The sequence below is a fragment of the Egretta garzetta genome, unplaced genomic scaffold (assembly GCF_000687185.1).
Source record: "Egretta garzetta isolate BGI_Z169 unplaced genomic scaffold, ASM68718v1 scaffold533, whole genome shotgun sequence".
In the NCBI taxonomy this organism is placed as follows: domain Eukaryota; kingdom Metazoa; phylum Chordata; class Aves; order Pelecaniformes; family Ardeidae; genus Egretta; species Egretta garzetta.
In genome coordinates, this window is record NW_009259191.1 from 1,881,332 (window position 1) to 1,897,052 (window position 15,721).

The window sequence follows — 15,721 nt, forward strand, 5'->3', positions numbered from 1 at the left end:
TTTAAAATAAAAATTCAGCATTATATCTTTCACATTCCTCTAAGTGATTTCTTTGTGTTCTGTCTTTTGTAATCTTTGGGCCAGTCGCAATGATGGTTTAAATCCGTGTGACTCTGCTAACACTCTTTAGCTTCTAACCCATGATGCTTCAAAACACACGAGCCCCGGCTTATCTCAAGTAAATGACTGCTTCCCTGGAGTCAGCTAAGGCTGCTGGTGTTATTAAAGTTAAGCAGGAGTCTCCGTGTTCTGCTGTGTTCAGGTTCAAACAGTAAGGTGATGACACTTCTCTTTTGCTTTTGTTGTTTCTTGGAGTTGTTCTCCGTCCTTTTGGTATGTGTGGTTTAAAAGCAGTCCATCGTGTTGCAGACTCTATAAACTGTGGGTTGCTTAATTTGTGTGATTCATAACACAAGAAAAAAGGAACCATCATCATTCTAGGTATTACATCCAGGTCTGTTACCCAGAGCGTTGACCTTGACCAGCTAATGATAGGTATTTAATATATGTGCATATGTGTATATAGAGATATAAATATTCATTATGTGGGGTCTGAGATCATAAGGGAATGCTGGCACTGCCAAGTTTCGTTCGATGGTTCAGGCCTCCAGCTGTGCCAGACTCTGGGTTCCCTTAATGTACCATTAAAACAAAACCCAGGCTTTGCTTGAATGTCATCCAGCTTTATTAAGAGAAAGATCAAGCGTAATCTTATTAAGCTTGTCACTCACAAACCATAAGGGTGCAGCCTTGGTGTGTCTGTTTGGTCCACATGTGTGAACAATTTTGCCTCGTGATACAGGGGCTGTTATTCTTTAATGAAGGCTATGAATAACAGAGCTACAAATTGCAATGCAAGCTTGGTGATGTGTGCATGCACTTGTGTGTTAACAGAAAGGGGGCGAAGGCGTAGATTGTTTGCTTGGATTTTAACATATTCCTTAAGCATGCTTCAACCCACGTAACCACAATGTTTTTCAAAATCTGTTGTGTATATTTTGAGGTTTCTAGACTTCCATAATAACTTACTCAACTTCTGGATGTGACCATGTGTCAGAGTGGACAGCCCTGTCATGGAAAACTAACAGCATCGCTGAATATCCCTCTTTTTGGTTTCACTAGAAGTCTGTTCGCTGGGCCAATATTATGAGAGATATTCAGATAAATTGTGCTTTATCTTCATTGTTGCTCCTTTTCCCCAGCGTTCACAGCTGGGCTGCAGGAGATAACAGTGAAAACCACTGATGTTTATACTAGTGTAAAACCAGAGTAATGCGGTGGTGATTCAAATCAAATATTTCTGCTTGCTCAAAACATTGATGTATATAGAAAATCTGTGTGTTTATACTTTTGTACAGAAAAAAACTAAATTGAAATTAGTCAGGATGTTTGGCCATGTGGCTGAGAATAGATCTGTGTGGGTGGAATTCACAAAGATAAATAGTAATGAGTGGAATGTAGATACACATATGATAGTCTAATCAGGAATAAATTTGTAATAAAAAGAACTTCTCTGCAGGCATAGCGTGTATGAATTAGTACTTCAGGGATACAGCTTTCCATGACTTTTGGTCAATTAAATTTAACATCTGTGAGCTTAGTATCCTTCGTGCACAGGGATGCAGAGGCTTGATAATGACTGTTTGCATGCCCAAAGTAGCTTACAAACAGAAGTATTTGCAGGATGGAGCTCATCACTGTTGGGTTGTGACAGGCGGTGTCCAAGAGAGGTGGCATATGAGCCTGGGAGTGACCACTCTTTGTATTCATACAGCACCTTTACAGCTGAGAATCTCTAAATACCACAGGACTATTTTCTGTTCTTTTCCCACTACACAGATGGTCTCTGACAGATAAGATCTACTGACACTTCTAGTAGAGTCTTTGCCATTGCTGGCTAGAAACACCCACTCCTTCTACCACAGGACCTTTAGCCAAAGGATTGTCCGTCCTTCCCAAAGCATTTCTTTCTTCTGTTTTGCTTTTAAAGAAAGAAAAATAATAAAGAAAAGACACAGCCAAGGAATCTCCTAATGCTTTAAAAATATTGTGGTCTAAGTGTGTCCTATGGACATCCTTTTTCTAATTTATACCAACATCCTTAAGGTCAAAGCTGATTTGATCATCATGCCCAGGCAGAGTTGGTCCTGATTTATGACATTTAGGTGGACTAATATAGCTACTTTCTAGTCCAGTTTTCTACTGTTCCACAGCCTTGGGTATCCTTTGCACTTCAAAAGAGACAGATGTCCGGATGTAGGTACTCTAGATCTCTTCCCACACCACATATATCTGAGGGTCTTGCAACACCATATTAAGCAGCTTAACAAATGTCCATGGCATGTTCCTGCCTGCCTTCTCTCCTCAGGGGCAAAAGTTCCTTGGTTTGATCTGCCTTGGTTTTTGTGGGTTTGCTTTGTGGTGTTAGAGCTGGCATGAATCAAGAAGCAAGCCTTGAGCTTGGAGTGTAAGGTGGGAAGCAAGACCCAGTTTACACCTTCTGAAATGCCACAGCAGCACCATCTGCACTTTATGACCCCAATCTGAATGGGGTTTGTGGGCTCCAGGGGCTTGTTTCTCCTGCTTTCACAGAGGGAAGGGCCTCAGCCTACAGCCTCGAAACACTCCTTGGAAAAGTCCATTGCCTGCACTGACAAGTCTCACCATGATGGTGCAAGGGCATCCTTCACTGAATTTAAAAGGCTCAGGAAAATCTTTTAGGGCAGGTTTCCTCTGGGTGATTGAGTAGGTTTGGAGATGCCTGGTGTTATTCAGAGGAGGCAAATGATCTACATAACACAAAGCTGTTTTCGATGGAGATACTAGATCAAACCTTTTAAGTCATTCAACTGTGCTAAACTTTCCTTTCAGCAGTGCCAGCTAAAACCACAGAGCAAAACTACATGTAATTGCTTTTAATCCATGATCAAGGGCAAGCCTGGAAACGTGCTTGCTGCAATGTGCTCCACTATATGGTAGAAGAGAAAGGGTTGAGTCCAAACTGGAGACGAGGTTGGATGTGTCATGCAGACTCAGGGGCTCAGCAGGGACACATCTCAGCAAAACCGGAGGGGAGCTAACAAGAAGAGAGGACACAGTTCTCTGCACGGGTGAGTTAGGTTCCACGAGCTCCACTGGAGGACGTGCCCTCAGATAGAGATGGAGACCTCAGCGCCATTGAGTGCACCTTCCCTCCAGTTCTTCGCGCTGGCAGGGAGAGCCTCCAGGTGCCACCAGCACTGTGCTGGTTAACTGAAAGAAAAGGCCATTTCCAGGTTTGGGTGACTTCACCTCACCTTATTCACAGCCTGATTTGTGAACTTTCTGGTGTGTTTTTCTGCAACAACAGTGACATCCAGTGGCCAGCTGAATTTTTCTGGGAAAAGCATGAACCATCGACAGTCTTAACAATGTGAAGCTTTTATATTTAAAAAGATACTGACTAAGGAAGGCTTTGGTTCTCTTGAAGAGTTGCCTTTTTTAAAAAGTCTGGTAAAATGGCTTCCGTTCTTCTATGCCAGCAGGGCACTGCTCGAGAAGCAGTCTAGAAAGCATCGATACTTCTCCAGCACAGAATTTGTCCTGTGTCCATAAACTTCAGGGGGGCAGCAATTTGCTGAAGAATCGCTGTATTTTGTGCTATGGCATCACCACATTTTTCACTTGTGAGACATCCACTATTCAAATAAACCATCAGAAAGAGGCTCCTGGAGAAGATGAAGAAACCAGTGTAGTCTGTAAAATATTGACTGAGGTCAAAATCAGAAAGAACAAGCAAGGATCCGCGTCCTGTCAACTGGGAGCTTTGATTTGTGGTTTTCAAACCCATTTTCAAACAGAAAATGACAGCCTGTCTTGTAGTCTTTTGAAGTAATTTCATAGATTTGACAGACATTGCCCCCAACTAACTTTCCTGACATGGTTTAATCTTGCTGTAGTGCAAGATTACTTTTTTTTTTTTTAATTCAGTTTAGAGCTGTGCTTGTGCAAACTGGAGGAACTGGGGGGAGCCTAATGAAATGATCGGTGGGCAGGTTCAAAATAAACATGAGGAAGTGCTTTTTCACACCGTGCATAATTACATTGCAGCCACAGGATATTGTGAGATGCCAAATGCATCCATGAGGCCAAAAAGGGATTAGACAAACTCAATAGTCCAGCTCTGGAAGTCACTAAACTTCTGATTCCCAGAGCCTGCAATGATATACCAGGGTCCTTACCACTATTTATTTCCTACAGCAAGCTACTAAGTACATCCTTATTTCCTACCAGAAGCCTTTATCTAAGGAGGCAAAGATGCTGCATGTTATAGTACTGGCTGTGTCCTAAGAAAAGCTGAGGTTCCACAAGATCTGGTCCTTGCTGGGCTACACCTCAGAAATGTCTCTACAAGTTCAATGAGATACTCTGCATGCAATGAGATACTCTGTTTTGCTGACCAAGGAGCTTCCAAGGCTCAAAGCTGCTCTGAGCTCAGACTCCATCAAGCTATTCTAGGTGTTTTAGTAACATGTTCACAGTTACTTTTGGAAAGTAGGAGCGTGGAGCAAGGAGGTATGGAAACAAGTTTTCTTCCCCCCTACCCCAACCCTTGCCTGGCTTTGGCAAGCAGGTCCATGTGCATTCCAGACTAGTTCAGGATGGCTCAGGGGATTTGCGATGGGATATGAAACACTTCACTCAGAGGCTACCTGCCCTAGCTGTTGGGACTTTACTGTGGCAGCTGCCCTGGGGGGCCCAGGAGTGTCGTGCATGAAAGGAGCTGATAACTTTGGTTCAGATGGGAGCGTTGTCTACTTCAGCAAGGCTGCAAGCATGCTAATGAGGCCCCTTGGGCAACACAAAGAGACTGGACTTCCTTACTGATTTCTTCACTGCTTGAGGTATTGATGACAACTGGCAAACAATGTTGTACTTAAAGACAGGGCATTTCATACCAGACTGTCTGCGCTTAGGTGATCTGATGGCCCTAGCTGGTTGGTCAAGTCTCAGAGATGTCTCAGCACCCTGAGAAGACTTAAGAGATTACAGATTTTCTCTAGATTTTCGCCAGATTCATCTCCTTATCTCCTGCTGCAGTGCTGGGGATGGGTGAAGCTCCCAAGATTTTGTATATTGGCCCATTGGAGAGGATTACGAGGGATACAGAGACATGTTCCCTGTCACACTGCTCCATGGCTGACACACACCTCCAGTCACACCTTACATCACACTTTTGTGTAGAAAGGTGTGTTCCCAACGGCATGATTCAGTGAGGAACATGCACCTTAAAAAAGAAAAAATAAAATCCCATGTAGTCGTGGCATTCTCCTATAGGGGAAAACGCCAATAACCATCCTCCATGTGATATCTCAGACTGAGCAAGCCCTGTCTTCAGTCACAGTAAAACCTGGGGACAAAATAACAGGCAAACCTTTACTTCAGCCCTGCTCATGTAATTTTCCTCCTACAGATTCTTGTCCCGGTCAGTTGTTCCAGCTTATACCAGCAAACACAACAAATACATTTTAGAAAATAAACAGTTCAAACCTGTCGGCTTTGTTGTTTATCCCCCAAGGGACCCTGTCCTTAGCATACTCAGGAAAGGATTGATTTCATCATATCTCAAACATGCTGGGCTAAGGTAATAGGATACTGTGAGCTATTCATCCATCTCCCTCTGCCCTTTAAATTTGGATCCTTGATATCCAGTGACTTATTTCTTTAAGAATATATACTGAAAGAGTCATCCTCTGTTGGACCTTCTTTCTGTGGAAAACGCCTCTAATGCCCTGTAAGTAAAGCTAGAATATGAAATAGCCCAAAAGGCCCCATAACTAACCAGAGCACATTGTCCAGCACAGATCAACCCAGCTTCCCCTCCCTTGCAAACTCCAGCACGGTAAGAAAGGTTGGGGATAGAGCAGAAGAGGAGGGGATGGGGAGGAAGGATGGGCTCTGCGCCCCATGTTCCTGTGTTCAGGAGCTTCTGGGTAGTGGCAGAGTAGCTTGGTGGGCCATCATGCCATGTCTGATAGCTCCTTTAGCCTCAGCATCTATGCAAACTCACGTGGTCAGTGGAGAGGGAATTGCACAGAGGGCTTATGTTCATCCCAAACCCGGTATTTGAGATGTTGGAATGAATAGCTCTGTGGAGGTGCCCATCCTCTCTAGTGAGACTGACCAGCTTAGACTAGTCACTTCATCTTGAAATGCCTGAAGCAGCTGTGAACCCTGTTGTTGTGTTGGTCTGACACAGCTCAGTTGTTGCTGTGGTCTGACATAGAGACCAGAAGAGATGCTTGGGAGGTGACCTCACTTCAGTTCTCACTTGTGTTGGTTTTCTTAACCTAAGTGAAACAGCTGGTTTAGACTTGAAGAAAATTGAGCTTTTTGTAACAACAAAAAAAAAGTTTTCCTCATCATGTATTTAAGGTAAGTCTGCTAGGGAAGGTGTGCAAAGACTTTGAAGATAGCACAGAACTGAGTGGCCGAGCCCACGCAATGGCACTGGTTTGGGTCTGAAAGCGGAGAGCTATGCCAGCCTGGCTCCAGTCACCAAACTGGTAAGCTCAGTCCCATCTTGTGCTGAGCCTGTTGAGGGCCCTGTGCATTGCATTCCAGGCCACTTCCAGGCAAGGATTTCCAGCGTGTAACACTTGGGTGCTTCCAGAATAGCTCCATGCCCTAAACAGGAGGGATGCTCGGAGGGGCTAAGCAGAGAGGAAAAGCAGAAGGGGAGAGACATGAGGGGAGTTTATGATATTGAGGGCAGCAAGAAAATAGAAAGCGGCTGTGGGAGTCTGTCTGTCCTTCAGACTGAGATGCTCTGAGTATGCAATTGTACTGCAGATTTCAAAGACAGCCCAGGGAAACACAAATCTGTGCTCCATTCAATCTGGAATAACCCCCTCAACTTTTGCCCCCTCATTGCTCTATTCTCTCCCCAGCTACGGTGTGGCCTTTCTCCAGAGCGTATTCTGTAAGTGCTCACGGGTGAAAGGGGAGAGAGGTGATTACATTCAAGGAAAGAATGAAGGAGAGCCACGGGAGGATTGCTGGACGTTCAAAGTGCTGTACACTTTGGCCTTTTATATTTTATTGCTTTGCTTCCCGTGACTGTCCGAAAGTCGCTATGAGTCAGTTCTCACAACTGCAGAGAATAACAACATCAAACAAGAGAGGGAAAAATGATTTCTCCATCTGCCTTGGAGAAGGGGTGGCATGATGTAAGGAGGCTATGATGAAAGCCTGCTTTACAAGACCATTTCACGTGGCTTGTACAAAGTATTTTTTAAGGCATGCTTTGGGCTCGGATACTCCTGCCAAACAGGGGAGGAAGAAAGCTCATTCTCTGCATCTCTGGCTCTCCTCCCCAGCTTTTTGCATAATGCTGAAAAGTCCAAGAGTAAAGCTGTGTCCTGCAGTGGAGCAAAAGCCAGCAACCTGGGGCAACAGACTTTTCTGAAAGGTGGGGTGAAGAGTTCCTGGTTTTGTCTGAGCACCAAGCGCTCTCCTCTATGGCAAGGATGCTTGGGGTAGCATCAACAGACCTAGCAGGGGTGGTCTCTGAGGCTGCTGAGTTTCTGTGGGGTGCCAGTTCACTTAGCCATGATCCTGTCTCGTAGCAGCTGTTGTCCATAGTATTTGGGTGCTGTTACTACCCAGGAGTTGTCCCAGCACGCTCTCAGTTCTGTATCTTTGAAAGTCACTCTCTCTTTGGAAAGCCCACACCTAGCTCTTGATTTGAACCTGGATATCAGCCTCTAGGAAGCTTTTCTTATGTCTGGTCTGAGGTGTAGTTAGGGATGAGCTTGGGATGCTGATGATACATACGCTGCATGTCTCATCTTCTGGCATGGCTCCTGTTGTTTTGTACTAACTGGGAGAGGTGGAGGGACACTGGGATCCTTCCAGCCATTCCCAGAAAATTCCCCTGCTGGATCCCCACAAGCATTAATTTTGTTCATGTTATCAGTCAAATCTAAAATCAAAATTTTTAGGCAGTCCTAACATCATCATACTCATCACTAGATGCTGCATATCACCCACCTAATATGTTACCTGGTGTCATTCTTTATACTCCGATAAGACACTTCACATTAGAAGGGTACTCAGGCTGGAGGAACCTTTTAGGTACATCTAGATCCAACTTGCAAGATCTGTGCGCAAATCCAACGTTTGCTCCTTCTCAAAGTGCACTCGATACTGATTCAAGGCAATCCCTACCACTAGAGTGAGATTTCAGGAAAGTAAGCAGTTTAAGGAGAAAGAGGAGCAATCCTCTGGCAGCGACAGTGGTCTGAGTCATCATGAGAAAGGGTGAAAGAGCCTCCAATTTTTAAAGGATGATTTTCATTAGCAAAGAATGTCTGAGTGCAGGGACAGAAGCAGCTATGATGCTGGAGGAGGAGTGAAAGGCAATTAAAAATCTGGAGGGTTTATCCACAAAACTGATTGACCATCATGGGGCTGGCACATCTGCCATGGTGGGGAACAGTAATGTGGGATGTCGTGTAAATGCATGCTGTTACCCAGAGACCGCTGGGTTAGAGTGGAGTGCTATAATGGAGAAACTAGCAAATCCAGATAAAATTCATTGCCTGAATTGCCTGCAGTTCCTTACTGCAGCCTCTTCTCGATGCGTTCGTCATTCGGCTTCCAAAATGCTCAGTTTGACCGTTCTCAGAATATGATAAATGGAAGCCTACTTTTGGAGGCAGCAAGCAAAGGAACCAGTGAGTATTTGCCCCAACTGTGAACGTGCAGCTTTCGGCATTTGCGTTTTTGCCTACACTAATTCTTGTGAAGCCTAACTACCGTAAACACTCTGGTGGTGCCAAGAGGGTTGAAAATCAGCGTTAATAGAGAAGGAGGAATAGAGACTGCCGCCTCCTGATTGCAAAGCAGCCCGAGGTCTAAATGGCAACAAAATGTTATACATAACATCTGATTCACTGTGTGGAGAATGTAAAGAATTGAGACCTCCCGACACAGTTTACATTGGCCCTTTTTATGACTAATTGTGCAGAAAATAGCTCTGCTTGTAGTGTGCATGGAAACAGTTCAGGTTTCTGCTGTGTGTCAGCTAATGGGCTAGCAAGGCTTTTTTAGCACAACTTCAAAGGCACTGGCAATGGAGGTCCTTTGTGAGGGAATTATCTCCTGCTCCTTTGTACCCCTTTATCCTTCTAAGCTGTGGAACAAAGAATTGTGAAACGAAGAATCAAAGTAATTTGTAGTAGATCGCTAGACCTAGATAAAGTACATAACATTTGCTTAAAAACGTTTTTTCTGCTTCTGTCATCAAAACAAGGTTATATTTTTTCTGCGTAGGAACACCCAAGTTCATTTAACTTTCGAGGGATGCAACCTTATGCTTAGGTATGCTCTGGACGGGGGTCACCGGAATGTCTGAAATGGTAAAGGAGAGCTGTAGTTTTTGTGATCAATTAGAAAGTATGTGGCTGTTACTGTTGGAGTTGGCCGAGAAGCGTATTTCTCTCCACCTCAGGATATTCCACTAAGAATGGAAGAAAATGGATTTTTTCAGCAGCGTGTGCGCGTGTGCATGGGCATGCTTTAAGGAAACTGTATTTTTCACCTTTTAGTAAAAAACCAAAGAGGTTTATTCTTTCTTTCTTCCAGTGAAAAATGAAATCTTGGGGAGATAAGGAAATGCGTTACATGCATCTGCTTTGTGTAGTCCAAAGCAGAGTTCTTAATTAAAAATAAAAAAGCAAACCAGGGATGGAAGATGTTTGATTAATGTTAGCAACCGTGCTATATAAAGTGTTCCTCCAGTGTCTCCAGATCCTCTGTCTTGAAAAAACAAGACATGAGAGAAAGGAGAATAATCTTGGCCTCATCAAATTTAATGAAGAAACACCCCCAAGTGCAGTGAGCCACACTAGCCACTCCACTGCATTTGTGTTCCAACTATGAAATTACTCTGTGTTTAAGCACCGGGTCTGGTCCTCACACAAATCCCATGAGTAACTCCTTATCCTTAGAGGGTGGAAGGATTGCATAACTCTTAGGAGGGGCTGTACTGCGTATGTCCATGCCCAAGTACAGAATTTCACTTCAAGTCCCTATCTAGAAAATCTTTCACGTCTGCTTTCTCTCCTCTTCCCATACTTGCATGGATTTCCCAAGGCAGTTGGTGTTCTGACCTCTTGGATCCAGTTTTCATCAGCTGTCAAGGTAAATTTGGTTAATACTGTAAGAATAGTTTATTCAGGTTTAGACTGAAGAGGGAATAGTGACGGAGAAGCAAGAGCATTCCCCTCTCTCTCTAATCTGTTTGATATGTCTCGTAGATGCACTAACTTTTCAGTAGTTGTACTTTCTGATTTTTTTTAAATGAAAATTTCCAGGCCAAGCAGAGAAAATTTTAAAAGTTTTTTTCATATTTTATATCTAGAAATAAAAATTAAATCCACTGATCTGTCAATTCTATATTCTGTTTGCACGTATGGGCAGACAGAGGCAGGGATTTATGTTTTTCACTGATGCGGAACTTAATTGTCTCTAATATACAGGTTAAGTTGGTTTTCATTACATGCCATAAACTGTCAAAAGTATTATATCGTTGTCAATATCGAACAAGTGAATGCTTATCTCAAGTTGTATGTGACCAAGGAGAGTCATTTTATGTAAGAAATTTCTCTCATAAAAAATTTTCCTGGATTTTAAAACTAGGAAGGATAATTATGATGGACTTAGAAGCAGGAGGCAAGCCAAGACATTTCTTCCAGGAATTCTTTAACCCTGGAAGTACAGCAATGACAGCAAGGGTGTTTTCATGTTTCACCTTACCCACCTGCACTGGACCTCTGAAGTGCCACCTTTTTCCTCAAACCTTCCTCTTCCTCGTATCTCTGATCCTGAGGAGCTCCTTGCCATAGGATACCATGGATCACTGTTGGGAAGATGTCTGTGTTGGCTGGGAAGGCTGCTGGTCTGAGCATGCATGTTTTCAGTTTTTCTATCACTGAGGTAGAGCATGACTTCAACTTGCTTGTAGTGTGTGTAATGAGATAATGAGCTGGCCACAACAGCTATGACGTAAAATAAATGGATACAAAACCAATCCCAATATGTGAAATCTGACTGAGCAGAGAACTTAAGACAAGTGATGGTTAAGTCAGAGGTGGTCCATACAGAAATCTTGCAATCAGGTGGAAAGGATGTATTAACAGGGCAAGCTGATGGTGAGACAGGTCATGATTTACCCAGATGTATGTGGGTTAATACAAACAGGAAAATTTTAAGCAGAGTCTAAAGGTAAAGCTCTGCAAAGACCTGCTCATGCCATTTCCTAGTGGTCATTAAAGCTTCAGGCTCTGTTGATGTATGTAGAATGGAGAATTATTTGGGGGTAAGCTTGAAGTTGGGTTTTGGTTTTGATTTTTTTTTGTTTTATTTCTTTTCTCTTGTTTCAACTGGGGCACTCAAAGTATTTTAGTATGTGTTGAATTGCAGACCTAAAATGAAATGTTCAAATTGAAGTTTGTAATGAAGACTTTAATTTATTCGGGGATTTGGAGTTTGGTGAGGGTTTTTTAATGGAAGTTTTTATTCCTTCTCATTATGAAAAGCAAAATTAAAGGAATAAGCTTCAAGATTGGAGAAGAGGGTAAGGAGATTTGTGATACGGCAATTCAGTCCCTGGTCTCAGAATAGGTCCTGGGGACATTCATTCCCCACGTGGGTGGGTTTTACCTTGGCAGGAACCTCCTCATTCCCCATAATTGTAGTCCCAATCCGACACAAACTCCTGGATAGCTGGAGGACAGCTCCCAAGAGAAAAGGGTATGGCAGAGGACTAAACGGCTCAGGGTGACTTACCCTGTGGAAACACATGTCTCGCCATGCTTATGTTTTTCTGCCACCCTGCACAGCAGATCACCTGTCCAACGAGCTTTCATCATGGTCTCGACACAAAGGGCAGGAATGGGAAGTCCAGGAGGTATCACCTTTTGGTCTTCATCCATCACTTGAAGGGACTAATGGGCTTTGCTGAGGAGCTGACATTGTTGACAGTCCTACCATTTTGTGGGTAAGGAATCAGAGCTGTTGCGTAGTTACTTTTTTTCCTGGGTTTAAAGCAGTTAAAATTGGGTTCTTTTGTACTGTCATGATGTCAAAGATTTGCTGGATTCAGAATGATTGTTTACATTAAGAAATCTCCTGGCATTTAAGACTCTGGTTCAGGGAAAGTAGAGCATTGTACCATGGACTCAGAAACGTCTCTGACTTTGACACCTTTGACTTTGGTTCCTCAGTGTCACTTTGCCAGTGACAGAATGGGGACCTTTGTTTGCCTTGGCCACTGCATAAAAAACCAGGATATGATCAAATCCAGTTAATCACTCACAAATGTCTCATTTCTTGAATCTCTGAGGCTGTGTAACACATTTTTGGGACTGCTCTCTGCTCCTTTGGCTTTTGTTATTAGTTAGTCAGGGGAAAATCAAATTCCGAGTTTTCTTAAAAGGAAGTGGAGGAATCCTGGAACACACTAGGGCTCTGCAAATGTACGTTTAATCATTTAAAGAAATGTCTTTTGGCCAAAAGCTCTTACCAGTGCTTGCAAGTTGCACTAAAAGCCATACGACTACATCATTCCCACAACTGATGCGAATTAGCGCCCTTGTTGGCAGTGTGAGCAGAGAGATGTAGGCTTAGTGAATACTGGGGACTGAATTACTCTAAAATTCATAGTGACTTTGTGCAGCATGGGTGAAGTGTCCTAGGGGTGACTGCTGACAGTGACGCCAGCTCCTTACTCAGTGGCATGCATGGAGAGAGACTTGGGCATGTCCTGCCTGTCTTGTTATTCCTGTGCAAAGCATTTGGCTCTGCTGTGGAGCCAGGCAGTTACAAACACCTCCTGCAAACACTTACACTGTGCTTAGGGCAAGCACACGCTCTCTAAGCAGCTGCAAAACAGAGGAGCACATTTTTACACATGGCACGTGGTGGAACTCCCTGCTGCAAGATGTCACGGGGCAAAAAGTACACGGAGGCAGAGGCTTGAGCACATTCATGGTGAATTGGTCTATTCAGAGCTGGCAGTGAGATGCGATGACCTGGGTGTAAATGGGGGTCACCCAGCCATGCAGAGCTGGAATCTAATGGACATAATGGAGGAGGATTGTTCTGCCCTTTCTTAGTGTCATTCATGTATATATTTATATACCTTTAACGTTCACCACAGGCTACAGTTGGAGACAGGTTACTGGGCTACATGGGTTTTAATAAACCTGTTAGTGGTCTTCTTGCCTCCTTACTTCCTACGTCCAACCCATCCTGAAAACAATGTGGGACTCTGACAATAAGTTGAAAGCTTTGGAGGGATTACACTGCCTTATTGAGTCTGCACCCAAAGCCTTTTGAGGGCTCCCATTGACTCCAGTGGGATTTGGTTCAGACCTCAAGTATATAAGTAAACTCTTTCAAGGCCCATACATGCTGCAATGCTTACTGGGCTCTTTGTTACTTCTGTGAATAGGAATGCGACCTTTACACTTCTAGCGAAGAGCCCTGATTTACAGGACTAAATCTTCACATTTTGGGAGAGATAAGGTTACCATCCCAGCTCCTCCCAGCCCGGCTCTGCAGGTGGCTGAACAGTTGATGAAGCAATTCCTGAATCCCTGCTGGTTTAGGTAGATAAGCACTGAGCGTGCAGTACAGCAGCTTCGGACCTTCTTCATAAACAGATGTCCATGAACAGTGATGGGCAGGGTGGACATCTGGGGTTGTAAGTTGTTCCAATTCATGAGTCAAAGCCCTAGCAATATTCCTTTTGCTACTGCAAGGTCATTCTGATATCCATGTTACAAGTTTGTTTAGTCCATGCACATACTAAAATTGTCCATAGTGGAAGACGAGGCTAGCAATTCATCCAGGTTTTCTTTTATCCACCCAGTCCCTTGGCCATGTGAGGGGAGGGGAGGTAAATAAGATGGAAGATGACCATATCGGGCTGTTATACTGTCTTTTCCTCTGGCCATTGCCAAAGGCTGCAGTGGGCTATGTGGTGAATAGCTGAGTCTGAATTACAACAAATTGCACAGCATGCCTTTCTTGCTTTTGGAGCTGGTCTAGCTTCTGGTAACCTTGCCTCCCAAACCTGTTGTTCCAACAGGAGAAACTTAAGTGAGTGAGAGGAGCAGTTTGATTGACAGTGCTATTTTCTACCTGTATTTTAGGTCACTTCCTGGGTAACAACACTGTGATTGATGTACTGAGACAAGCAGGATTTGAAGTGGAGCACACCCCTCCTGGACAACCAATTGGAAAGTAAGCAGCTGCCCACAGATTATTAATCACTTTCTCTCCTTTTCTTTTTTCTCTCAATTTTTCTGCGACCGAGTAAGATTATTGCATTAGTATAGGAGGGGGGTGAGGAACCTCCCTATCCCACCCAAGTTCCAGCCAAAAAGTGCATTGTAAAGCGTCTGTTGTGTGCGTTTGGAAACATACAGAGCCTGAGTGACTCCTTTTTTCACTTGGGGACATTATTCATATCACAGCTGCTTCACTATACCAGATCAGAAGTGCGACAGTTTCTTTCTGTTTTCAAGAAACATCTTGTTCAGTTCATTTTCCGCTATAGCTGTTTTGGTTTTTTCTCTCCATGGGGTTTTAGTTGCTTCTCCATTGCAGGGCAGTAGACTGCCACCAACTTCATTTTTCAGGTCTTTCTGTCAGGCTGCTCTTCTTCGGGTGGATTTTCAGATTTGCCTGAAGGACCAGTTTTAATGTAGCAGATGCACCTTGGAAAGTGTGGTGGCTAGGTAAAAAGTGATTCACTATTCCCTGAGCTTCTCCATCTAGCTAATCAAGTACAGCAGGCAAGAAGGATTGATTACCAGGCTCTTGGTGCTCTTCATTAGTGTAAGATAAAATGTGGCACAAAATTGGCCTCAGTTGGTGAAAAAAGACTTCCTTCCTCCTCTAGACTTTTCTCATTCCTGGCCATTTAGATGAGGTCTCTGTCTCAAGATATCATAGACAATAAAAGTGGGAGGGATGTTGAGCGACCATCTAGCTTTGCAAAGTTAGCTTTTCCCCTGCATTCTGCAGATAAAATTTGGCCAAGATTGCTCTGTCATAGTATTGTTATCCTCATTAGGAGAAAGTGTTAGCAGCATGCTCCTGTCCCTAGTGGGCAGACGTGACATGGTCCAAATATGAGGTGAGTTTCAATATGGAGGATTAACTGCAGGGCTAGTAGACCATGTCTGAAAAAGCTATGTTCAATATAGTTGGAAAATCTGGATGATCTAACCTTGTTTGTGAAACATCCGCAATGATTCATATAGAATATAATATGGCTCAACTGTACATAAGTGTCTTTGACAGAGCATTTATCCTAAATGCTTCTTGGAATATATTGAGCAATAAAAGCACAGTCCTAAATAACAATGGGGAAAAGATGAAGAAAAAGCTATCAAACACAAGGAAAAGCATATATTCAGAGGAGGTTTAAGCAGCACTTTGGCAGAGGGAGAAAAGTCAACATGGCATGGGGAGGAGCAGTAAACACTGTAACTGGCTGGAGCTGGAAATTTTGGCTAAAATCAACAAAAATGCATGTGTCTAAAAATACAGCAAAGCAGAAAAATCAAGCAAACTATACCAAAACAGCTGAGGTATACGGTTCCTAGGTTTCTGACAAAGAAACTTTCCTCTCAGGCAAGGAGGCACTTTCCTCAGCAATTTTTAT

At 43.5% G+C, this 15,721-nt stretch overlaps 1 protein-coding gene across 1 annotated transcript in view; it reads left to right on the forward strand.

The window, feature by feature from the left end:
- Positions 1-15,721, forward strand: part of TRABD2B (TraB domain containing 2B) — a 294,690-nt gene that overhangs the window by 235,803 nt on the left and 43,166 nt on the right. The window contains exon 5 of the mRNA XM_009635758.2: positions 14,202-14,292. Coding sequence (XP_009634053.1) covers positions 14,202-14,292 — 91 coding nt within the window. The remainder of the gene's footprint in view (positions 1-14,201; positions 14,293-15,721) is intronic.